The 26,676-nt window shown below is 35.3% G+C and overlaps 1 protein-coding gene across 7 annotated transcripts in view; it reads right to left on the bottom strand.

The window, feature by feature from the left end:
• SYNE1 (spectrin repeat containing nuclear envelope protein 1) overlaps positions 1–26,676 on the bottom strand; it is a 292,109-nt gene that overhangs the window by 152,399 nt on the left and 113,034 nt on the right. For all 7 annotated transcript variants that reach the window (XM_087969930.1, XM_087969959.1, XM_087969939.1 and 4 more), the window contains exons 42-59: positions 26,340–26,498; positions 23,226–23,408; positions 21,909–22,010; positions 20,145–20,348; positions 19,102–19,309; positions 18,250–18,362; positions 16,910–17,115; positions 15,494–15,649; positions 14,515–14,806; positions 13,048–13,220; positions 12,175–12,484; positions 11,015–11,179; positions 9,241–9,597; positions 6,235–6,371; positions 4,807–4,984; positions 3,136–3,318; positions 2,360–2,503; positions 1–156 (exon numbers count right to left, since the gene is read on the bottom strand). In XM_087969930.1, coding sequence (XP_087826056.1) covers positions 1–156; positions 2,360–2,503; positions 3,136–3,318; positions 4,807–4,984; positions 6,235–6,371; positions 9,241–9,597; positions 11,015–11,179; positions 12,175–12,484; positions 13,048–13,220; positions 14,515–14,806; positions 15,494–15,649; positions 16,910–17,115; positions 18,250–18,362; positions 19,102–19,309; positions 20,145–20,348; positions 21,909–22,010; positions 23,226–23,408; positions 26,340–26,498 — 3,426 coding nt within the window. The remainder of the gene's footprint in view (positions 157–2,359; positions 2,504–3,135; positions 3,319–4,806; positions 4,985–6,234; positions 6,372–9,240; positions 9,598–11,014; positions 11,180–12,174; positions 12,485–13,047; positions 13,221–14,514; positions 14,807–15,493; positions 15,650–16,909; positions 17,116–18,249; positions 18,363–19,101; positions 19,310–20,144; positions 20,349–21,908; positions 22,011–23,225; positions 23,409–26,339; positions 26,499–26,676) is intronic.

The raw sequence follows: 26,676 nt of genomic DNA, 5'->3' as shown, positions 1-26,676 counted from the left end.
CTTTGTTAGGTTGCTCAGAGCAAGATAGAGAGATGATAGCTGAGAAACCCTGTGTACAAAGTTTTTGCTGGCAGATTGTTCTTCCCAAAGCTGCTGAGCTTTTTCTTTTAATCTGCTGAGATGAGGCTCATTACATTTTATTTCTTCAAGGACAGACTGCAAAGCATAAGCACATATCTGTTTAGTACTAATGCGGAAAAAAAGAGCAAGCAGCAAGGAAGGTAGACGGATAGAAAAGGTCTGTTAAAGGACTTGGAAATGCTAAGCCTTTCCTAATGATCAGTTTGACATGTGACAATGTGTATTGTTTCTTCAGCAGGGAGATTAAATACCTCTCCTCAAAATAGTGCTTGAGTTTCAAGCAGTTTTTCAGCAATCTAATAACAATATTTGTTAATAAAAAGTAGGATAAAATGGCCATGACATAAACATAATAATCAAAGTTATAAACATTGTGTGGAGCCTGTCTGTTGTTATTGATCAACATTTTCTCTCTCCCACACATGCTATTTTGAGACCCATATTTAACACTGGGATTATAAAGTCAAGAATTTGAAATTCAGGTTTCTCAAAGTGCTAAACATGAAAAAGGCCACTTTTTCTTCTATGATATAGCCTAGTCGTTCTGTGAATATTTTGCTTTGCCAAGAGTGAGGGATTCTTTTTTCAGTATCTAATTAAATATTCTCTTGCAGCAATGAAGACCACATCAGCACTGGATTGAATAGTCCAGTGTTCAAAAAGTGTTGAACTTTGAAATGAGATTTGCTAGATTTTTCCATAACAGATAAAATGGTCTTTGGGAATGTTTTCAACTGATCATATGAATCAGCTCGTACATAAGATAAGAATATATAACCTAAAAAAACATTGTCAGACAAAGATATCCAAACTCATTGGTAGCCTCACACTGTAATGCACAGGGACACACATTTAATTTTGCAGATGCCAGTATTGTTGGACGAGCAGGCACAAAAACAGCCAGGGAAGTGATTGAAGCCTGGGAAACAGGCATCTCATCAATAGGAGTGCTGATTTACCACCAGCCGATCAAATACTTAGAAGGCGAGGACTGGGCAGAACAAGCAAATGTTGGCTAATGACTTAAAAGCCAGCCAACAACACACCCCAATCAACATCTAAAAAGCCATTTACAACAGACACATACCACACATAGAACAGCATATACTCTGCTAGAGAGAAGACACCCCTAACTACCTCTATTCCAACCACAACTGGCCTTAAATGCAAGCTACTCAATGCAAGAAGCCTTGTAAATAAAATACCTGAATTACTAAATATGGCTAAATTCAACATTATATTTGTCTGTGAAACATGGCTCAACGCATCTCTCCCTGACTCCATTACCACAGTAATAAACTATCATGTTTACCTATCAGATCGTGAAATCCATAGAGGAGGTGGTGTTGCTATCTTCTATAAAAAGTCCCTACATCTAAAAAACATCCAAGTTACCCAGGAGCTTGCTATTCCTGAGACCATCGTCTGTGAACTGTCCTTAAATATCACATTTCAGTTCTTACTATGTTACAGAGCCCCTGATTATGACATCGAACCCGCATTACGTAGCTGATATTAACACAGTTGAGAAAGTACAGAAATATTTCACAAGAAGAGTTCTCCACTCCTCTACTTCTAGCAGAATACCTTATGCCACCAGACTCAAAATTCCAGACCTAGAAAACCTATAACTACGCCGCCTTCAGTCTGATCTAAGTATACTATATAAAATAATACATTGCAATGTCCTACCTGTCAATGAATACTTCAACTTCAACCATAACAACACAAGAGCAAACAACAGATACAAACTCAAGGTTAATCGCACCAAATTTGATTGCAGGAAATACGACTTCAGCAATAGAGTGGTCAATGTCTAGAATACTCTACCCGACTCTGTAGTTTCTTCCCCAAACCCCAAAAACTTTAACCTTAGACTGTCTACTATTGACCTCACCCCTTTCCTAAGAGGTCTGTAGGGGGCGTGCATAAGTGCACCAACGTGCCTACCGTCCCTGTCCTATTGTTTCTTTTATTTTTTTATTTTTCTTATATGTATCCATGTATTCATAACTATGTTTTTACTTATACCTATTATCTTGTAAGCAACTGACAAAAATAAATAAATAAATAAAATAAAAATAAATAAAGTTCCTTGTAGATGGGCTCCAGCACAAATCCAAAAGCTTGGAAGACAAAACCTCTGGTCCCGGTGACCAACCCAGATTGTGACCAACCCAACTTCATCCTGGGATATGTATATTTGCCTTCATTCGTAAAGAAATATATTGGCCCCAAATATGGTTAAATAAATAGAGAGATCTTATCTTAATATTACCTGTAGATTCTGATGCTCTCTCTTTTTAGTGGAAAGATCATGCAAATTATTATTACTGCTTTGCACCATTTCTTTGGTTTTATTTAACCAGTCTTGAAGAGGTTCAGCACTTGTTTCAAAGTCTTTCATCTGTACCTTTAAATTCTAGAAAAAAATCAGGATAGGAAGCATTCATTGCTAGTCCATAATTTTGGATAAAATATTTTCACCATACAGTCCAGTATCAAGTAGCACTATTAGATCTAGCATTGTCATAAATGGGATCTCTGTTTCAGATGAGATATTTCTTTGCTTAGAGAAAGAGAACCAACATTCATTCTGTACTGACTGTCCCCAAACTATTGAAACAGAATATATGTAAGTTCATCTGGAATCTTTAGTTAATTAAAAGATAAATTAGCTTGCCAGACATATGGAACATATCTTCCCAGTATTAATTGGCTATATGGCCTCCCAGTCCTTTCGAAACATAATACAAGTTTTGGTTACTAATCTGTAAAACACAACAAAGTTTTGGGATTTGAGAATCTATCTGCGTGGCTTTAGTAATTGTTCTTGGAAATTCTTCTTTGTATTTTCTGAAATGTAATTATGTTAAAAGTGACCAAAAACAAAATGGCTTAAAAAACTTTATAAAAGGTCGAGACAAAAGAGTATAGATAAAAGATAAGATCCATCATTTAGGCTTAATGTAGAATTAAGTGCAAGTACATTTAGAAGGAAAAGTCAAAAAAATGGTTTCAACTTACTGATTTCTTTTGTAATTGATCTCATACCTCTAAAGTTGTTTCCTTTTGGTGCAGAGTGGAAATAAATTTCTTCCAGTCCTCTTTAGCTGAAGTAATTTTGGTCTGAATTGATTTAACTTTTTCTTTAGGTAATATAGAACTTAACAGTTCTCCTTTGGATACCACTAAATTTAATTTATGTTGACCAGTCTCAGTTGCAGATAAGAATTCCTAAGCCAAAATACACACATGTATCGACTAATGATAAAAGTAGTAAGCAATATGTACAAACACAACATTTGCTAAAGCTAACAAATAAAAAACTGTAATGTATGTTGCTGGTGTACCTTTTACACCTTTTTTTTAAACATGTAGAAAGTTACTTTCCAATTATTGAAAGCCAAGAGAACATCTAACATCTAATACTTTCCTTCTAAAAAACATTTTAATTACCTTTTTAAGTCAATATTCTATCAATAGAAACCTCTATTCTGCTTAGTTCCCTTTACTGTATTCATTAATACACATACATAAAGACAATTTGGTTGTATCATTATCAGACAATACATATGAAAAAATGTTTTGGATTCAAGGCCAACTCTTGCCCAGAGAATACTTCTGAGCTGGCTGAGAAATGGGAAATGACAGAATGCATATACTCCTCCAATTTGTATATTTGTACATTGCTCATATACAAACATAAATAAATACGGGTTTTCAGTGTCTATTTTGTAAGTTATTAATAAACTGGCTATGAGGAGGAAAAAGCTAATTAAAAAGTTATCTTTTATATAATCAACACTTCAAGAATCATGGTTATTCAGAATAGTACTTAAAGACCAAGAATAAAGTATCAGTGAAACCCATTTTTCACTTGTTCTTTCTCATGGACAGAATTGTTAAGTGTTCCCACAGGTATAGCAAGTTCCCAAACGAAAGTACAGGTAGTCCTCGATGTACAACTACAGTTGAGCCCAAAATTTCTGTTGTTAAGTGCAATATTTGTTAAGTAAATTTTGCCCCATTCTACGACCATTCTTACCACAATTGTTATGTGAATCACTGCAATTGTTAAGTTAGTGACATGGCTGTTAAGTGAATCTGACTTTCCCATTAACTTTGCTTGTCAGAAGGTTACAGAAGCTTGTCAGAAGGTTACAGGTCACATGAACCCAGGACTCTCTCATAAATATGAACCTTTTTCCAAGCATCTGAATTTTGATCATATGACCCTAGGGATACTATAAAGGTCAGGTGAAAAACGGTCATAAGCCTCTTTTTTTTCAACGCCACTGCAACTTTGAACAGTCACTAAATGAACTGTTGCAAGTTAAGAACTATCTCTAAATCCTAAATATGACATTTAGTAAAAGCAAGCCAATTTCATAAGCAATACTTTGAGACTAGTTTGTTTCCACTAAACATAATTTCAATTAGCCACAGTTTTTCTGTATTCATGTAACATGACAAGTTGTGTTCTATCTACAATGAAAGCACAATCATTTGACTTCCTCATAGCGACTTCAAAGTGGGAAACCAGGGAAACAACCAGCAACACATCTGAACAGAAGCATTTTTTAAATTGGATAATATTATAAAAAATTACATTTTTGCTAATGCCCATGGAATATAAAATGGTTTTAGTTCCAGATTCTTTTCATAATAGTATAACATAGTTCAGATAGAAACATTCAATTTTAAGTACATTTGAAGAATTACCTGTATTTTCTGTATGTTAGCTGTAACATCACTGACATTTTGAGGCACATCAAAACATTTGGCAGTAATGATTTTGGAATTGACCAGCCATTGCTGGAAATCTCTGAAGACTGCCCTGAATCTCTGTTGCAAGGTCTGCTCTTTACTTTGGCATCCCTTTGAAGCCTGTAGACAAAGACTTCAGGTACCGTGTTAGACAAATGGAAATATAGATTAGGATTATATTAGGAAGAAAGAAGTAGCTATAACTTTTCACATGATGCACCAAGGGATGGCTTTTCAAGAAAGGATGATGAATAATGGGGGGAAAAATGACGTCTGACGTGGGCAACAAAATGAAAATACATTCTTTAAAAACTGCCTATATTTCACAAAATTACCAAATTTTAAAATTTGTGGGGTTTTTTATTTTGAATATTATAAGATTTTGGAAAATACACCAATTTTACCAGATAGATAGATACATAGATGATAGATAGATAGATAGATAGATAGATAGATAGATAGATAGATAGATAGATAGATAGATAGATAGATAGATAGATACACATGGGACATAAGTTTATAGTACCTACAAGCACTATATTGCTTACTCCTGATTTATACATGGCAGTTCTCAAAAACTTTCACTAACATTATAATGATCCAAGAAAATTTTTTGACAACACTACATCAGATTTCACCCCAATGATTATGTTAGCCCAGGGATTTTGAGAGTTGGACTTGTATTTAGCTTAAGGTTCTCAGGTTGAGAAAAGGTGATATATGAACTTGAAATTATATCAATATTATAATATATAAATATTAAGATATTTATATAACAGATCTATATGAAGTTTTCATGAGCTAAATCAGAATAAAACTATGTCCTCTAAATTGGCATCAGTTAGCTCAAAGAAGGATTCATTTTATTTGGTACTGGTGTAATATTTTAATTTGCTCTGAAACACATTTAAATAACAATCACAATATAGGAAAGCTTTACCATGTAGGTGGGAACACAGGATAACCTTCTATTGGAAGCCCTCGATTGAAAGCCACAATTCTTTTGCTAAGCAAGGTGATCATTAAGTGAGTTGCATCTGATTTTACAACCTTTTTGCTGTGGTCATTAAGTGAATTATCACAATCATAAAGTGAGTCGTGGAAATGTTAAATGAATTCAGCTTCCTCCATTGATTTTGCTTGTCAGAAGCCAGCTGGGAAAGTTGCATATGTAACCCTGGGATGCTGCAACCATCCTAAATACATGCCAATTTGACAACACACCTGAATTTTGATTATGTGACCATGGGGGGGGGACAGCAGTACAATAAGTACAATAAGAGGTCATAGGTCACTTTTTTAAAGTGCTGTCATAAGCTTTGAACAGTTACTAAACCTACAGTCATAAATCAAGGACTACTTATATAGAAGATGGAAACTTACCTATTATATTCTTTAAATAACTGGGAAACCTTTGCAGAATAGGTGCTCAAATCTTTGGAAAACCGGCAAAGATCATTTAACTGAGTCTTAATATCATCATTAATAGACTCTGCCTTTGTTAGGGCATCCAGCGTTTCCTTTATAAAAAAAAAACCATAATGAAAAATTATAACATAGCATAAGAGCTCTCACCATTTACATATAAACTTTTAAAAACTTCGATAAGGTAGCAAAGTGCAAGGGGATGCTTGAAGTCCAGCACACGATCTGACTTGTTTTAAGGGAGGTGCAGTCAGTCAAACACATTATTTAAAAAAGCAAATTGGATACCAATTCTTAGATAAAACCCCTGGTTTTAAAAATTGCAAGTCACCTAGGCAAGTTTTATTTTTTGGTAGATAAAATTCAGACATATATATTAAGAAAATGCTTTTTAAACTGCCTTTTAACAAACAGAATTTGATTAATCATGGAATTCCCTATAGGAATGGACATATAGACTACAGTGATTATTTTTCACTTGAAGCAAGTAAATTTTTATTGCTTTTTTGCATGAATTCTGGTCATGTTTTGTTGTGAAAGAATAAATTCATGAATTGATTAACTAAATGTTCAGCTGATCAATGGAATCAGGTTTGAAAGTATGGAGATAGCCAATTAGCTCCAGTGGTTAATGCAGAGGTCTCCAAACTTGGCAACTATAAGACTTGTGGACTTTAACTCCCAGAATTCTCCAGCCAGCAAAGCTGGAGTTGCCAAGTTTGGGGACCCCTGGGTTAAGGCATCAGGCTAGAAACCAGGATCCTGTGAGTTCTAATCCTGCACTAGGAACAAAATCTGGCCTGGTGACTTTGGGCCAGTCACTCTCTGTCAGCCCAATCTACCTCACAGGGTTATTGTAGGAGAAAAATAGGAGGAGGAGGGAGTATTAGAGTTTGCCACCTGGAGTTATTTACAAAATTAATGAAAGTAATTATTCAAAGGTTCAGTAAACCCTCTCAAACAAAAGAAAGTTAAAATAAAGTCAAACTCTACCCTCCTAAGCATTTTCAAAATTACATAATAATCCTGGAATCTGTTGAATAAAAATAATAAACCACAATTTTCCTGTATTGGCCATACATATATATGATAAACACAGTAAGAAATTACAAATGATATTCACAATTTAAAACAGTTAGAACATTCTCTTTTTGGAAACACAACACTTTTAAGGAAGAAATCTTTTAAGGAAGACAGTGTAACTGCAAAATTACAGCTTCTTGAGGCTTTTTGTATTGCTCCCATCTCCTTCCTCATCCACTGCCAATTATCTTTAGGCAAGTTGAAATGAAATCTCATGGTTTTAAAATTGGTCAATTGTAAAGGAGTAATGGAATAAATTATCCTGAAACCAATATGAGATTTAATCATAGTTTCCTAATTCCAGCTTTGATCAAAACCATGTTCTTCCAATGTTCTTTCCATGTGGTGCTCCTCCCATTCTAAAATGAAGGCCTCTCTCTTCTGGACCCACAAAATTACAGAAGCCATTACTGAACCAATGTTTTAAATGGAATGAAAATTGTTTTAATTATATAAATCGTTTAGGAACTTGTGATGTAGCCAAGTATTTTCCACATTTTATTTTATCATTAAAGGTTAGCTTGATGCCAGATCGTTGCTTTTACATATAGTCCTCAACTTACAATCACAACGACCACAACTGAACCCAAAACTTCTGTTGCTAAGGAAGGCAGTTGTTAAGTGAGTTGTGACCCTTTTTTGACCTTTTTGCTACAATTGTTAAGTGACTCATACAGTCATTAAGCAAATCTGGTTCTCCTCGTTGATTTTGCTTGTCAGAAACCAACTGAAAAGGTTACAAATGAAGGTCATGTGACCTTGGGTCACAGCAACCATCCTAAATACATGCCAGTTGCCAAGCATCCTAAGTTTGATCATGTGACTATAAGGATGGTGCAACGGTCATAAGTGTGAGAACTGGTCATTAGTCACTTATTTCAGTGCTGTTGTAACTTTGAATGAACATTAAACAAATGTCCAAATATAATTTTCTCCCTAAGAAGAGGAAGATTTCAGTCCAATTATCATTGGCTGGGTGTAATGCTCTCACACTTTAATTTTTAATTGAACTGTAGTTCAAAGGGAAATAATACTTTTATACACTATCCTGTATAAAAGTATTATTTCCCTTTGAACTACAGTTTCTCTAGCAGTGTTCAACATTTCTACAATACTTCCTTGTGCTTCGTTTAAACTCCAAAGGAGTTTACAGAACATTTCTTATGAGCAGGAAGCAGGAACAGTGAGGGCAGCTGTAGAATTTGGAAAAACAAAGAGCACCCATTGCTATCCCACAAAAACCAAGCAAACTAGTAGAATATATTTTAAATTACATTCAGACTAACAAAAGAAGCCTTTTTTCACCATACAAAAAGACTTATGAACACCATTGAGTAAAGCATCTTGGAAAACTGAGTTAAGTAGGCTTCTATACACTTATTTCTGCTTCTGCTAAGGGGCTCTACTTTTTTAGTTTTTAAAAGAGCATTGAAATGCAATGTGAGTACACATAGGAAGCTGTGAAATAACTCCACAACATTAGTAACATCCTGCAGTTTTATATGTAAATGCAGGTGTTTGAAACTGTAATGACTAAGAGTACTAACTACAGTACTAGCAGCTGGCACATTTTGCTTTGAAACATTCTACTTTCTGAAACTAAAATACATACAACAAAGAAAAGTAAAAACGTAGGTGGAACAAGCACAAAGTGTGTTATCCTCCTTTGGAGAGTTTGTGCCAGTCCAGTGCTGCAATATATGAACTTTTCAGCCGAGTGGTCATTTAAAGTTCTCGTTTTGCAGTACTTGTGCTCTGCACTGTTTTTGTTTGAATGAAAACTCTCTTCTGACCATTAGCAACTTCTCTTTCCTCCTACTGCACCCCTCCGCAACCCCCTCAAAGTGTTTGACAGTCTCAAACAGAAAGAAAGCATTTTACCTTTTCTCGGTGCCAGCATTCAACTAGTTCTTGGTCTGTGTGCTTACTGTCCAGAGGGGTCAGGCCTTCAGACCAGGTTGCTAGCAATGTGCTGAAGTGCTGCAAGGCCTCCTCCAGAACAACAGCCTGAGCTGCAAACTCCTGCTCTGACCAGGCCATCTGACTCTCCAGTTCCTGCAGCCTGTTTCGGGACTGGAAAGCATTCTCTTCCCACTGCTTCCAGTCAGACTGGAGACCCTGCATTTCGGCGTCCATGTCTTTGCCCCCTTGAACGCTTGTGTTCTTTTTCACGGCAGGAGCCAGCGTTTGGATCCTGTGGAGGCGACCCTCACCAGTCTGTCTGGAATCTATCAGCTCCTGCAATGGAATATCACCATGGTAACCGAAATGGCCGGGATCCACTTCAGCCGAACAAGCAAAATGCAGCATTTTTACATAGCTGTGAATTGCTCATTTCACAACCGCTGGCAGTTTCACAAAAAAGTGTGAAACTGTGCTAAAATGTAAGGGAGAAGTAAAAACAGAAGCACAGCCAGAAACAAAACAAAGCCAAACCATATCTAAACAAACAACAATCAACTTTAAAAGATACTTAAGAATCCAACGGGAGGTGGGGGGTAACATTTTCTAAGAAGTGCTGTACTGAGTTGGATTTTATTAAAATAAACAAGGTATCTGGTTGCTTTTAGAAGTGTCATCAACTTAACTGAACACTTTTGATCTATAAGTTTAGAAGAAGCAATGAGGGATATAGCAAAAATATTTAAGCAAGTCAGTCCACAATTTAGTATCATTATTTTAGTGAGGAAAAAAATGTTCTTATGTTAAGCATTTTATGAAATACTTTGTTTTAGGTATTAGATAGCCAACATTGCTACAAAATGCTACATGGCATATAAGCTGGATTTGGGGAGCACAGTTGTTTCACAGTTTCTTCTGTATTGCTTTATAATTGCCATTTTGATATACTAATTATCACTGTTTACCTGCAGAGGCAATCCTTATAAATATAATTAAATAGAACCATGTGCTCAGCTGAATATATTAAAAAAAAATACGTTGAATTTAATGGTGATTTTCTATGGATAAAGGAGTCCTTCCATCTACGAGTAGTCCTCAACTTACAACTACAATTGGGACCAGAATTTGTACTGCTAACCAAGGCAATTGTGAAGTGAGTCATCCCTGATTTTATGACCTTTTTTGCCATGGTTGTGAAGCAAATCACTGCAGTTATGAAGTGAATCACATCATTGTTAAATGAATCCAGCTTCCCCCATTCACTTTGCTTGTCAGAACTGGCTGGGAAGGTTGCAAATTATGATCACCTAACTCTGAAACGCTGCAACTGTCGTAAATTTATGCCGGGTGCCAAACAGCCAGATTTGATCATGTGACTGTAGGGATGCTATGACAGTTACAAGTAGCCACACCCACACCCAGTTTAGCAAAGAGGGGGGGAAATCATGATACGTCACGTGACGACGCCATGACGAGGCGAGTTTGATACCCCTGTAATAGAGGAATCCCACTGGCATTTTTTTGCGAAAGTCCCTCTTTCTTGTTCCTGTGGAAAATATTACTGAGAGAAAGAGAACAAGAAAATTCAGTGCCTTCCATTCTGCTGCAGGAAGACAGTCAGAGGAACTAAAAAGTGCCCAATCTAGTTCTAAAGAAATTAGATGGTTTTTTTTTAATAATTAAAGCTTATTATGCAAACTTCTTTACCCACATGTACAAAAGTTAATAACTAAACTATGAAACAATTTCTCACATTGATTTTGGCTAATTTTTTCTGTATGGCAGACAAATCTCCTGATGAGTCCGACCAGCGGTGAAGCTCTTCTTTTGCTGAATGAAGCCAATCGGAAAATTCATGTACTGCATCAAGGTATAACAAATGGTCTTTTACAATATCTTCAGCTATTTTCATTTTTTCCTGTAAATCAAAAGGAGACTGTTCAAAACTGAGTTTAAGGAACTGAAACAATTTCTGCTTGATGCAGTCAACCCAGGTTTGCTTATTTGAATATAGTGTGAAGAGAAGTGGTTTACTAGCACCATTATTTTTGTCTAATTATACTATTGGTTAAAAATCACTAATATCATCTAGAACTTTGTACACTTCAAAATTGATTTAAAAATATTATGAACACTGCTTCCTTGGTCCCACCAGAAAGCAACATTTAAGGGAAGGGGCCCAGAATTTGCCTACCTATCTGATCTTGTATCATCTCAGGATGAAATAGAAAATATGTAAACACTAACTCATTACAGTCAAGAAGCTTTTTACTCCTTAGCCATTCAATCTCAGAGACTGTACCGCTTCTTTCTTCATTAGACCCTGGAAATTTTCTGAATGTATTGATAGTTTTCCAGAATTGTAACCACTGCATCAGCTAAGATATTCTTTGCATCTTTCTTCTAAGTTTGAACTGATAGCTTTTCAAAATGTAGTTAAATGTCATAAAACAAATGATATACAAGCACTGGGTTTCCCTCAATATTCAATTCTCTGTTCAATTTGTGATCTGTCTTCTATTCTCTTCCTGCTATCTGTTCTATGCTCTCTCCCTTTCCTTTGTTATATTTTAGTTGTTTTCATGATTGTGACCCTACTTGTTTCATTTTGGGTGATAGTTATGTTGGATTTTTGCCATTTTTTCCTATGAGATCTCTAGTTCTATTTCAAATCAGAGGTCAGAACCACAATTACAAATGACTGGATTGAATTAATAAGTTCAGCTGATTTTTTTTAAAAAGCACAATACAGTTTAGCATAATGTGGGAATCCTGCCAGATTCATTGGACCTGTTTCATAATTCATGTAATTGTGTTGACTATATAATTATATTAGCATACATTTTAACCTTTAAACCTTCTTGATTAACACTTCTATAATTCTGGGTGACCTACATATTACAAAATCTTCACCTTGGCAACTGTTGCAATATTTGTGAATTGTGTTTTCAATTCCTCTTGAGCAGTTTCTCCAAAAGAATCATCCTGTGTTTTCTCGTGCAGTTCTCTGGCTTTTACTATGAGCTGGTGTAGGTCATTAGAACGTTCTTCCACCTCTGAAACAATAGCTTGGAAGCAATCCAGCTGGGAAAATTTCTCTTTCAGGCCATTCTGAGGTTCCAAAGGTTCTTTCAATTTGTGATCTGTTGAATCCAACCACTGGTCCAACTGACTTTTCTTCTCCAGGTGGCAATTCCACTGATTTATGACAAACTCCAGCAAGCTTAATATAACAGAAACATAGAAATCAAAAGATGAAAAGTTCTTAGGGAAATAAATTGAGTTTAAACATCAAGAATGTTGCAAAATGGATGCCCCAGTATGATTTTGTTTGTAGATAAACAACCATAAGGAGTATGGGGGAAGGAAGAAAAGGCTTTCCAAATGATTGAGGATTTGAAGGGGTTTACTAAAACTTTCTGCATATTTTATATAAAATAGTGCCCTCCCACACTTCCTTCTCTTCCTTTTTCTTAACAATATTTCTGTTGGTGAGAGGGGAGAATGAAAAGTAATACTGCAATTTCTTTAATTCATTCTTCTCAATGCTGGATTTGAGATGATTCTTCCAGGAGCTATCCATGTCTTACATTACACTTTCCAAAGGTCCTAATTTCCCCCAGTGAAGAGGAAAGTACAGTCAAATGAAAAAGAGGCAGGAAAAACTTCCTTTATGAATTTCCCCTTTTCATTAATCTTGGGTTCTGAGCAATTCATTATTATTTCATAAAGTGTCCTCTGAATGAAAAAAAAATCAGAATGAAAAGCAACAACATAAAGGTTTACCTTTGACAGCTCACTGAGGTGCTGACAATGCTGCCCCAGAGGTCTTTTAATCTTTGCAGCTGGCTCTGAATCACTTTCTGTCCCTCTTCATTACTTGTCTTAAGGGTTTGTTCAGCTTTGCCAATGGCCATGTTCAACTTGACCTCTCCTTCTCCTTTCATTAATAGGATTTCCTGGGACACAAAAGTTCCAAGTTAATACTTTACAGAGAAAAGGAATAACTATCCAACATCTTAGGATTGTTTTACCTGTTCTGCAGGTATGACAGATGGAAAATGTTTTATCCATGTAGCTTTTTCCATGGGAAATATCGTAACCTAGATTTTGCTTTGTGTTGACTGTTCCTTATAGAATTATCATTATTATAAAACTATGTAGGTATTTGCTATTATTAGAGGCTTATTAGTGATCTTGAAACACTACTTTGGGAATAGATGAGTTGTTGGTGACAAAAACTCATTGTCAAGTGGTGCTCCATTCAAAATTCAAGAAAGAAATACTTAGACTCCTTGGATTAGAGAAAATATATCTTTTACTGAAAATGAAGTGGTAGCAACCATAGAATTCTGAATCTGAGGAATTAGGCGCGCAAATCCCATATACAAAGTGATGAAATTGTTCCCACCCCCAATAGTTCAAATGATTCTTCCAATTAAAAGTTGTGTATATGATCATGTGGACATCTTCAGGTGGTGATGAGGCCTCTGTCCGTTGACCTTGGCATATTTTGATAAAGGTTTGCAGCTGCGCAGAAAAAAGAAAGCTAAGCGAGAAATAGAAACCTAAGCAAGAATTTATACTCCCCCCCCCCTCATTTTATACAACACTAGAATGTAACACCTCCAGCTCGCTTCCCAGACTTTACCCCCTCCTCCCCCCATTACTTATGGCAGCCAAAAGATGCAAAGCAATAGTAGAAGATCTTGAAGGCTGACACTCATGGATATTTTCTTATTTGGAAATCAATATTCGATTGATATTTTACCACTGATGATTGTCATCATCTCTGATGATCATAATCATTTCATGATGACATTTAAATTTCTCTGGTGTTAAAATGATGCCATTTTTACTCTTTAAAAATGCTCCGTGTTAACTTTTATGGAGATATAACAAGACTGCAAAATGAAAGTAAATATAAAGGGCGAAGTAGAAAAAAATTGATGGAAATATAATTTAACTACCTTCTTTGTTTGATGCTTGTTCATTTCCTGACTTTAACTCAAGGTGATGAACATATTCAACACACCTTCCTCCTCCTATTTTCTCCACAACAATAACCCTGTAGGTGAGTTGGACTGAGAGAGAATGACTGGCTCAAGGTCACACAGCAGGCTTGAATGCCTGGTCTTGGCTGGTCAATTACCGATTCTGAGAAACAGTCCCAGTTTTATCTAAACTTTAGTTAAAATGTTATTAAGACAAAAGTTCTTTGAAGTCAGTTCTTCTACTCTGTTGCTATTTTACCTGAATTTGGAGGTGTCGTTTCCCCAAGGTCACTTTGTCCCCAAGGGTGCCCTCAGCACAGCTGAGTTTTCCTTGAACATCCTTCACCCAGGTCCACACATCCTGCAGAGCTTCTTCCAAAGTCTGGTGGTCTTGAAGAGCTATCTGAGCGAGCCGCAGCTTCTCCTTTACTTCCTTGATTAAATTCTGATAAGCAGAAAATTGCTGAGAGGCCAGACGAACCTCCATTCCAGTGCTGTAGTCTTTCTCACTTAAAAACTGTGCCTTTTGAGAAAGTTTATCAAAGGATTCTCTGAAGAAAAAATGTAAAATGTAAAAAAAAAAACCTGAGTTATAAATGCATCTATAAACATATAGTTCTGAGTATAGACAAATCACGCAACTGCAGAAAGATATTTGAATATGGTTCAGATATGAAAGATAGTACGTAGCTTCACACAAAAGATAAAATCGCAATCATTACAATCATAAAAAGTTGGAACTTCCTAGAAGATGTTAAATTCTATACCCAGTCTCTAATATGAGCACTGGCTCTCAGGTAACTTAAATTACTAACTTGCTGTTTTATTTAATGTGATTAATTAACAGCAACAATATAAGTATGTCAGTTGTAATCAATACAGCTGAAAAAGTGGCAATCTGTGCTTTAAATGAGCCATTATGAGGAAATCACCCTTTTTCAAAGATTCTAGAAAAAACTGGTAAAAAATTACATTCCTCACATTCAAATATGTGAACTACTTTCACTTATTTCTCAATAGAAAAATGTGAGTTGTCCCTTATAAAATAGTTCATTATTAGAACCAAATTCAAGCCGCTGTTATTTATTGAATTCTGTAAACAGTGAAGCTTGCAGAATTATAGTTTTCTGCAGCTGTACTTCAGAACAGCTGAAATACACAAACAGAATGTAGGGTAATTGTTATAATTGTATGGCTGATAAAAAGAGAAGAATTAGTTAATAAATATGCTTTTATACCTTGCAAGCAGAAGTTCTTCCAAAAAGGCTTCTATCTTCTGTACCTCATCTTTCTTGTCTGGGATGTGCTGTTTGCGTTCCCCTAGAGCTTCTGTGTTTATCCTTTCTTCCTTTTCATGAAGCCATAAACTCCAGCTCTTGCACTGGTTCTCAAAACTGTAATAAAACAAGCAAATAAAACAGTATCACTACTGTTGGATAAATGCAGGATGCAACATGCACCTACTTCATCTAGATGTGTCTTATCAAGAACACCAATGTTTTGAACAACCCTGACAAAAACATACTTCTCTGCAGCTGTAAGTATTCTAAAAATACTTAGCAAGCATCTAAATATGGCAAAGCAAACCATGAGAATTATTGTAACTCTGGAACTTTACCAATTCTAAACTGGCACAGTGTGCATTTCTTATCACAGTCAAGGAAGAAACTGAAGACACTGCAAAGATTATTCCCAAAACATTCAAGCAATTAAACTTTCATACGATAATTATGTGAGCAGCAAAGTAGATCCATTATGCTTCTATTCTTCTACTACAAATCACCAACAGCCCCGTCTCCCTCCTCCAGTGGATTTAATGGGTGGAATGCTCTAAATAGGGTTGCAAATCATACAGAGATTCCAAAAAGCAGGAGTTTCATCTCCAAAAAGCAGATGGCAAGAAGGATGCCCAACAACATATTTCCAGTCAACCTTCAATGTGTTTCTGATCATGTAGAAATGAACACTCAATACTACCTTGTCTCCGCCACAAATAAATTATGCATTTTACTGAAAATATTACCTCCTAAATATCATTGAAACAAAAAATGCAATAATACCAGAGGTGGTATTCAGCAGGTTCTGACCAGTTCTAGAGAACTGGTAGTGGAAATTTTGAGTAGTTCGGGGAACTGGCAAATATCACCTCTGACTGGCCCCACCCCCATCTATTCTCTGCCTCCCGAGTCCAGCTGATCAGCTGGGTCTTCTTTTGTTGCCCTGCACAGGAGAACAGAGCTGGAAAGGAGGTTAGTGGGGTGGAGAGGGAATGGGGATTTTGCAGTAATCTTCCCCTGGAGTGGGGAGGGAATGGGGATTTATAGCATCCTTCCCCTGCCATGCCCACAAAGCCACCCCACCAAGACACACCACGCCCAGCAAGCCACACCCACAGAACCACTAATAAAAAATTTAAAAATCCCACCACTGAATAATATATCTTACAGAACATTCACACTGCTACTGTGTTGGCCATTAGTCCCTTTTTTCCAATTATATGCTAAAACTACAATTGAAGAAGGCCAGACAGAAGTAGTAAAATGAATGTGCAGTCCTTACTGAGACTATTTTGTATTTTTACTGTTAATTTAGGTGTAGCATAAGGAACATATCTACTGTATATACTGCATAAAATGTGGCTAGCTGAAACTTACCTTTCCCACTCCGCAATGCATTCTTCCAAAGCTTGTTTATCTTTCAAACATTGTTTTAGAAATGCTTCAAAGTCCTGATGAGCTTTAGATATCTGTTCTTGAATACTATTCACAGATGATTTAGGCAAGTAAGTACACAGATTTTCTCCTTCCTGGCAGGCTGACTCCAGTTTAGCCTTTCCTTCATTAAAAGAGCCTAGCACTTTCTGAGTAAAACAAATACATAAATTTATAAGGGTAAAGAATGATGAGAAGACAAATAGATTTGAAGAGACTTTATATCTATTTTTTATTTTATATTTAACTTTCAAAAAGAAAAACTACAAAATCTACATTGTTTATCTATGCATGTAGGTAATTAATCTATGGTGAATAATAATATAGTAGTAATAACAGAAATATTTATTGAAGGCATTAGAAAAATAATTGGAATAACTAACTTACAATTGATTTTTTTTCAGACTGGACAAATGGGAAACAAAATGGTAAATTATTTATGTAATTTGATTTGTGGCAGAATAAATAAATAAGTACATCCCAACAATAGGCTTTCTTATACGTTTTCTGCATTCAAGAAACGTTTTTTTTGAATTGCACAAACACTACTAGTGTTAGCATTGTAAAAATAGCTAATACTATAATTTTTGTGGGTTGCTGATTTTGATTTTACCAATCAAAAATGTACCTTTCTAGTACTTACACTTAACAGTTAAGTTTTATATAACAACTAATAGGCCATAATTGAAATTATATAGATAACATTTATTAATGTACAACTTTTCAATGATGAGAAAGTATCTGAAATCCCAGAAGCATTTATGATTTTTCTATACTATTATTTTTTCCTGTAACTTCATGGCGGAGTTGATTTCTAGCAACTGCTTGGACCAGTCTCTGCAGTTTCTTGCTAAGTTTTTGGGAAATGGTTTGTTTTTGCTCTCTTCCTAGAGCTGAGAGAGAGAGAGAGATAGGCTAAAGTTCACCCAGTTGGCTTCCTGTTGAAGGTGGGACTAAACTCAGAGTCTCCCAGGCTCTGCCCTAGTTCCTTAATGACTATACCAAACTGTACACTACACCAATATTATAAGAAAGTGTTAATATTTTTTGAACAACACTCTTGGTTTGGATCAAGATTCTATGAAATAACTATAAAAGGTCATTAATAATGCATACTGTCTCTTGCACACTGTGATGTAAAGTCACTGTTTGACCTTTGTAAGATAGTGATTTGACAACATATACATCAATCACAAAAAGGAATTGCTCAATGATTTCCTAATATTATCTAGAAAAGTCTGCAAGCTGAGCAACATGGCACTCACTCATTCCTGCAAACTTACCTGTAGTTTGTGGAGTTTTGCTTCAATAGCTTTACTGTCCCCAGTTGCAATATTTATATCTTTTATTGCAATCTTCAGATTAGAATACCATTTTTGAAATTCCTCCATTGATTCTTTTAAAAAAAAAGGAGATATCAAGCATTATAATATAATACAGTAACATTGATTTATATATCCTATACTTAAAATTCACCAAGAACAGTACAACAGTACAATGGTTCTGGACTCACAAGATCTCACAATAGCCTATAGAAAAGATAGCAAGAGACTGCAGGTTGTAGCTTTGCAAACATGACTAACAGAACAAAATGAAAATAAAAGTTGAGCTGGATTATCTAACTCCTACTAGCTGAAGATAAGGATAGAGAAAGCCAGGAAGTCACAGGAATGATGATCTCAGGAATTCAGAACAAGGAATAGGGAAGCCATGATATAAGAAGTTAAGTAGCCAGGATAGAATTCTGCAATTCATAGAGGAAGTGGAAGCATATTGTCAGAAAAAGAAAGGAAACTTGTCCATGGTCACCTATATATACTCAAACACTGAAAGCACATATTTCCATGCATGCATAAAATATACCCAATATTTGTGCTTGTTCCCATCCACATATATAATATTAGTAATAGCAAGGATACTTTTTCAAAATTACTGTTGTGTCCATGAAACCAAGCAGTAGAGGACTTGGAAATATCTATAAAATATACTTTCTATAACAGGAATTGTATGAAAACCTAACCCCCAAATTAATTCATGATATAAATGGAAACTTTATTCTAATACTGGCATATTTGTCTCCAGCATACATTCCTGTGGGCTAGATGATTCCTATATTAAACTCCATGAAAACTCACGTAAGAAATGTTTTTCTAGGGACTCCTGTAAAGAAGCCTGTGTTTTCAAACTCAGCTGATTCACAGCTTCATACTTCTTTATCAGGGACGTTATAGTGCCTCCGAGAGTTTCCAACTCCAAAGATGGATATTTGCGGCAGAGACCATTAAGCATTTCCTGTGTAGAATCAAAATTGTTCTGCTGTTGGCGAATCTCCTTCTGTATTTTCTGAAGGAACAATGATATCATTAGAACATTTAGATACATTATAACATTAATTAAACACTGTTTTATTGACTGTCTATGGAGATTATCAATCATCCAGGTCATGGTTGTTCCAAAGGTGCTTTTTCCAAAGACTTTCTTGGTATTTTTATTCAAAAATGTTTCACTTCTCATCCAAAGAAAAAACAACTGAAAATGGAGGAAGTCCTTAGAATACTAACTAATAGCCAAAGCTTAGCAACTACTTTTAAAAGAAATGTTGATGGATCTACTTTGCCAAACTTCAAGATAACCAAGTCCCAATTCTTTGTGAAAAAATTATTTGTGCTAAAATTTCTAGTCAGGGCAAAACTGGACTACACACAAATTGAACAATCCCTAAATCTGGGGGGGAAATCAAGCAGTCCAAAGTACTGCATTTTTAAGTAAATAATGGTCCTGATCATGTTGATATATCTATATAATGTGAACAGAAGAACACTTTATCAAGCGCTCTTATTTCCTCAGTCTGAAAGTCCAATTTTTCTTGGAGATTGAGGAAATTCACATACAAAAACAAAAAGTGTATTTTTTTGAGGTAAATACATTTTGCTCAAAAGACATTAATTACAGTCATGTAGTCTGGGACATTTTAAATGATTTCAGCACAGACTGTTGAACTCTGACCTCACTTTTTTTTCTTCCCATGAAATGGCAATTAACCTCTAATGGATAAATATTTCAAATAGTGGATTTGTTCACTATTTGGTCTAATTTAAGGGGTTGATAACAAAGTGAATGCCCTATATTTTTATTCCAATTTCCTCAACAAGTTGTTTATTAGTTTTATGCTACTTACATTGACTGTCCCAAGATCTGATGGAACCTGACTATGAATGCAGTTTAATAGTGATTCTTCTGTATTGACAAACCAGTTTTCCATCTGAGTAATAAAGTTATATAACTGTGTCTTCTGAGAATTAAAATCTTTCAAAGTTTCTTTAGCTTTATCATACATTGTTTTGCTATGCATTATCTTCTTCTTTAAATCAACATCTAAAAACTAGAAGTAAATATAGATACATTAAAATATTAATAAAGACTATTCCAAAATAAAGTTATAAAAGTGGCAGTCATATGATAGTAAGGTATATTTGAATTGTTTCGGTGAAATACAAACAAATAGACAAACCATCCTACTAAAAGTAAAAGAAGAAATTTTTTAGGCCAATTTTAGGCCTGATTTTTAAAAAAAGGTTTTATAATATAATGATGGTTCTTAATCAAATATTATAGCATATTTTTCAGTCCACAAGTAAAATGACTTTGATCAGGGATGCATATTTTTTATATTTTTATAAAAAAATAAAATATATTTATATTATATTTATATTATTTTTCTCTGCTCTGCCACACAGCATTAGATGGTTTGTCAAGCTGGTAGTTTGTTGTGAATTTCAGTTCTATTCTTGATAAAAATTTGGAATACAAAATAAGAAAAGTCACTTTGAAATGTTCCTGAAAACAAAGGGAGTTTTATTTGTCATTGAATGAACCCTGATATTTTTTTTTTTCTACAGACAATGAAATCAACTTTTCTAGCACTTTCTATAAGCCTAGAAATTTATAGCTACTTATCAATATGGCTAATCATAAACCAAGTGGAAAATCATTAGAGTTCACTTGTATCTCTTTGCTATCAAATATATATGCGTGGACACTTATTAAATAATGTACAAGATTTATTGATTTATTTACTTTTGAATTTCTAATAGTTTTTGTGTGTGTAAAAACTGCCACTTTATTTTTAAGTTTCCCATTTTGCTTCCAGATTGGTTTTTGAGAAGGATCATTGGAACTGAAATGGGCAGCAAATAAATTTCATAAATTTATAAATGAATTTGATTACAGTGCTGGAAATTATGCATATATGGTATTGTTTCATACAATGCTTTTTTTAAAGAAAATTTTCACAACAAGGCCATGTATAATAGAAGAATCAAAATCAGTAGCTATTTCCTAGAAGATATATAATGGGTAAATTCTGTCTTTGAATATAATCTTTTAACTGGAACATTTCTAAAAATATTTTTATTGATTTAAACAATGCTTATCAAATACTCCAAATAAATGCTTATCCAGTACTCCAAATAAATTGTAGATTACAAAAGCCTTAACATCACCTTTGATCCAATGGATGAACAATTTATACTTCCTCTAATATAGAGTTGTTGGGGAGATTTGCAGAACTTACATATCTGAACTTTTACAGAAACATATCTATTTTGCCTTTTAACCCCTTTTTCTACAACCCTAAAAAATAGCAGGGAAAAAGGTTCCTGGCCAAAACCATGTCCAGTGTAGGAGATAACCAGACTGAATGCAAGGGAGGGGTCAAATATGTCATCGGCTTCGAGTCTTTTTGCACCCACAAGAAATTTAAGTCTTACCCACCTTGAATTCCACTGATTCTTATTTACCACCTATTTCCTTCGACCTTTAGTAGATCAGATTCATGTAGAGAGCATTAGTATACAATAAACCTATATTTATTCGAACTTTTTGGACTCCTGATTTCCTGGACTTGACATCCCTCCCCCACAATCAGAAAAGCCTATCTTACCAGAAGAATTGGAGGAAGTTCTTCTGAATTTACCACTTTTTTAAGTTCATATATGTTCGAAGTCATTTTCTCCAACTTCTCTTCTTTGTGCTTCACCTGAGACTGCAAAGGAACACATGGGGGAAATGAATATCTCAATTTGTGTCATATGTTAACATTTGCCGTTATTCAGGTAAGGAAAATTTAAAAGATTGCACTTTGGGATATAGCCAATATAAATATTTTGTTCCTGGCACACTCTTGCTCCAACTGAAAGAAATACAATGAAGAGTTATACCACTCTGTGTACAGGTAGTCCTCACTTAATTATCACAATTGGGACCAATAACTCAATTGCTAACTTAGATGGTTGTTAAATGAGACATCTCTTGACTGCGACTTGTGATTTTATAGTGCTGGTTTCCTCATTAATGTTGCTTGTTGGGAGCTGGCTGTGAAGTGCAGAAATAGCAATGAGGTAAATGTGGGATGTTGCATAAAAAACTGACAGTTGCAAAGAATCCAAGTCTCAGTCATGTTACCAGAGGAACATGGCAACAATTGTAAGTGTAGGGTGCAGTGTAAAGTTACTTTTTCAGCACATTGTAACTTTGAATGGCCAGTAAAAAGAACAGTGTTTGTACTACTCTGTAATGCCTCAGTAAGACCACACTTGCATCCAGTTTTGGTCATCATGATATTAAAAAAGATGTTGAGACTCTAGAAACAGTACAGAGGCTGGAGGCTGAAACATATGAATAACAGTTGCAGGAATTGGCTATGTCTAGTTTAATGAAAAGAAGGACTAAGGGTGACATGAGAGCAATGTTCCAATATCTAAAGGGCTGCCACAAAGAAAAGGAGATCAACCTATTCTCCAAAGCATCCAATGGCAGGAAACTAATTGAGCAATGGATGGAAACTAATTGAGGAGACAACCAACCTAGAATTAAAGATAAATTTCCTGACAGTTAGAACAATTAATCAATGGAATGACTTGCCTCCAGAAGTTGTGAATGCTCCAACACTGGAGGTTTTTAAGAAGATATTGGACAACCATTTGTGTGAAATTGTATAGGATTTGTAGACTGAGAAGGGGGCTGGACTAGAAGACTTCTCTGTTATTCTGTAATATGCAAATAGATGAACTGCATATTCCAGAAGTCTTCAATGTGCCACTATTCATTAAACATTTCTTTTTACAATTAGGGGCAATTCTGCTACAAAAATATAAGCACATAGCTTAGACTGTCTACTCATATTATACTCAATTCTTCTAATCTTAACATGTGCTAAGAATTTAAAATTGGAAATAATAAATATTGTGTATTATGTCACCTGAAATTCATCCAAGAAAACTTCAGTTCCTTGACAGCTCGCCAAGTTGTGTATGATATCATTGGACTGGGAGATGGCGTTATTGCACCATCCTTCAATATTATCACGGATGGCTAGTATGTCTTCCCACAAAGTCACGCTAATGCTCAACTTATCTATGTTGTCTTCAATTTTTTCTGAAACCTATTAAGCAGTGAAAGAGAGCACATCATTTCATTCTATTCCATCCACTGTAGCTTGCAAGCTACTCATTTACATAGAGCTCTAAGTAGTTTACATCAAGTGATAACAATATTAAAAAATAATAATCTACAAAACAAACATTCCCTAATGGCACTACCTAACAAAGGCAAAAGGAACATGGTGGCTCATTGGCTAAGACACTGAACTTGTTAATCAAAAGGTTGGCAGTTCAGCGGTCCAAATCCCTAGTGCCGCATAATGGGGTGAACTCCCGTTACTTGTCCCAGCTTCTGCCAACCTAGCAGTTTGAAAGCACGTAAAACTGCAAGTAAAAAAATAGGGACCACCTTTGGTGGGAAGTTAACAGCGCCTTCGGCATTTAGTCGGCTTTGAAATGGAGAAGATCACTGCCCCCTGGAGTCTGAAACGACTAGCACATATGTGCGAGGGAACCTTTATCTTTACCTTTAACAAAGGCAAGTCCATCTTAATTGTCTCCTTATGAGAAATGTCATTAAACCTCCTTGAATACTTTCCTAATGAGAAATGTCATCAAAACTCTTTTTTTTTTGATGAAATGTCATCAAAACTCATCAAAACATCAACTCTTGTTGATGACCCAAGCTCTGTAAAGGACCTTGGAATACTCACCTCTAATGATCTAAGTGCTAGAGCCCACTGCAACTACATAGCCAAAAAGGCATTAAGAGTTGTTAACCTAATCCTACGTAGCTTTTTCTCTGGTAATATCACACTACTAACCAGAGCATACAAAACATTTGCTAGACCAATACTCGAATACAGTTCATCAGTCTGGAACCCACATTACGTATCTGATATTAGCACAATTGAGAAAGTCCAGAAATATTTCACAAGAAGAGTTCTCCACTCCTCTACTCGTTGTAGAATACCTTATGCCACCAGACTTGAAATTCTAGAACTAGAAAACCTTGAATTACGCCGCTTCGGTCTGACTTAAACATGGTATATAAAATCATACATTGCAATGTCCTACCTGTCAATGAATACTTCAGCTTCAACCATAACAACACAAGAGCACACAATAGATACAAACTCAAAGTTAACCGCACCAAACTTGATTGCAGGAAATACGACTTCAGCAATAGAGTGGTCAATGTCTGGAATACTCTACCCGACTCTGTAGTTTCTTCCCCAAACCCCAAAAACTTTAACCTTAGACTGTCTACTATTGACCTCACCCCTTTCCTAAGAGGTCTGTAGGGGCGTGCATAAGCGCACCAACGTGCCTACCGTCCCTGTCCTATTGTTTCTCTTATTCTTTTATTTTTCTTATATGTATCCATTTCATGTATTCACAACTATGTATACACTTATACTTATTATCTTGTAAACAATTGGCAAATCAAATAAATAAACTCCTTGAAGCCCAGCAAGGAGAGGAATCATCTGGATGTCAGGAGGGTGGGACATCGCTTATAATCAACTGCTCTGGGTTTAGTTTGGGTCTAGTTTTACCCATCCAGACTCTAGTAGCTTGTAGGCATCTGGTCAGAACATCCACCACATTGCCTGTCCAGTGAAGGTGCAGAAATGACTATCACACAGTGGTTTTACATAGCAAGGGAGAAAGGATCAAGTCCTATTGGGCCCCAAAGCTGAGGGTCCCAGAATCTCTCCTCCCTCCATTAGCAACATGATAATTAGACTATTATTTGATTAAAGAACTCTCAATTGATGGAGGTCATGAGTTGTCATTAATTTATTAACTATTTGGTGAGGCTAACATCTCCCACCCTGGTCACTGGAATATTGTTTATTATGTTTATGGTTGGGTAGGTGGTATCATTTTCACCATATGTGAAAAAGACATATGTGACAAAAATTCCCAACTAAACTACTATTAAATTTCAAAATTGCTCTAATTCTTAAAATTTTATAACACTTTTGTAATCCAATTTCCCAACTAAACTACTATTAAATAAAATTCTTCAATTAACTATATTCTAAAATAGATGTGTAATTGGTGCCTTAACTATGAATTGGGAAATTAATAATAGAAATGACCAAGTTCATAAACACATTTCTCTTAATTATGAAAAGAAAAACAAACTTATTTATGTTAAATTTGAGCCACAACATCACAAACCACATAATTTTATGTGAAATACAGAACAGAAAAAACAAAAAAATTATTTCCAAATTACTCCTGCAAGAATCAACTTGCTAGTAATTATACTCACAAGATACTGACTGAAGTAGTAATGAATTAAAATCCATGATAAAAAGAGAGCAGAAGTTGTTTTAAAATGAGAAAATATTCAAAATGCTAAATTATAGTATGGTTTAATTGTTCTGCCTTAGCTTTATAGGGAAACAAAATCACCATAGCTTATTCAACAATTCATAGTTAAAGTCAGCTTAAGCAAGCCACTGATAATTATAGCAATGTGTGTTATACTATAATAACCAAATTCTGTCTAAGAGAAAAGTTTTTTTAGAATAAAGTACAGGTAGTCCTTGAGTTATGATCATAATTGGGACCAGAATTTCTGTTGCTAAGCAATGCACTTGTCAAGAGTCCAATTTTACAACCTTTTTGACATGGTTCATTACAGTTGTTAAGTGAATCCATTTTTTTCTTGTCAGAAGCCAGCTAGGAATATCATAAACGGTGATCACATGACCCCAAGACACTGCTACTGTCCTAAACATGTGTTGGTTACCAAGTACCCAATTTTGATCACATGACCATGGGGATGTTGTAGCAGTTGTGCAACGACCAGTGATAAGTCACTTTCTTCAGTGCCATTATAAGTTTGAACGGTTGCTAAATGAATGGTTGTGAGTCAAGGATTAACTGTATTCTATTTCTCACAAGAAGCTGTTATTTTAGTTTGTATTTATTGGAACATTCAGCTATCCAAACTTTATTTCAAATATACCACTCACATCTAGCCATTTGTCCACGGTACTGTCCACTTCAGTTTTTATCATCTGAGCATCACAGTTTGGTATCTTTTTCAGCTCTGCAATGAGGTGTTTTCCTTTGTTAGTGAAGGCATCCAGTTCAGTCTGTCTATCGTTTAGCTCGTTCCTGGCTGCTTCATGCTACAAACAGGAACATATTATTGTTATCCATAGCATAAATAGATTCATCATCCATCCTCCTTAATTTATTTTAGACTGCAACCCTTTATTGAAAAAAGAAAACATTCCTGCATAATGCAGCGGTACAAAGTTTTTAAGATAAGTCATAAAATTCCAAGTCCATTTTATCTCACTCACT

This window comes from Notechis scutatus, chromosome 1 (assembly GCF_049901735.1).
Source record: "Notechis scutatus isolate UNSWTSFEM ecotype Mainland chromosome 1, rNotScu1.2, whole genome shotgun sequence".
NCBI classification, from domain to species: domain Eukaryota; kingdom Metazoa; phylum Chordata; class Lepidosauria; order Squamata; family Elapidae; genus Notechis; species Notechis scutatus.
Note: the sequence above shows the minus strand (reverse complement) of the source record. Positions and strands in the feature narration are given on the sequence as shown.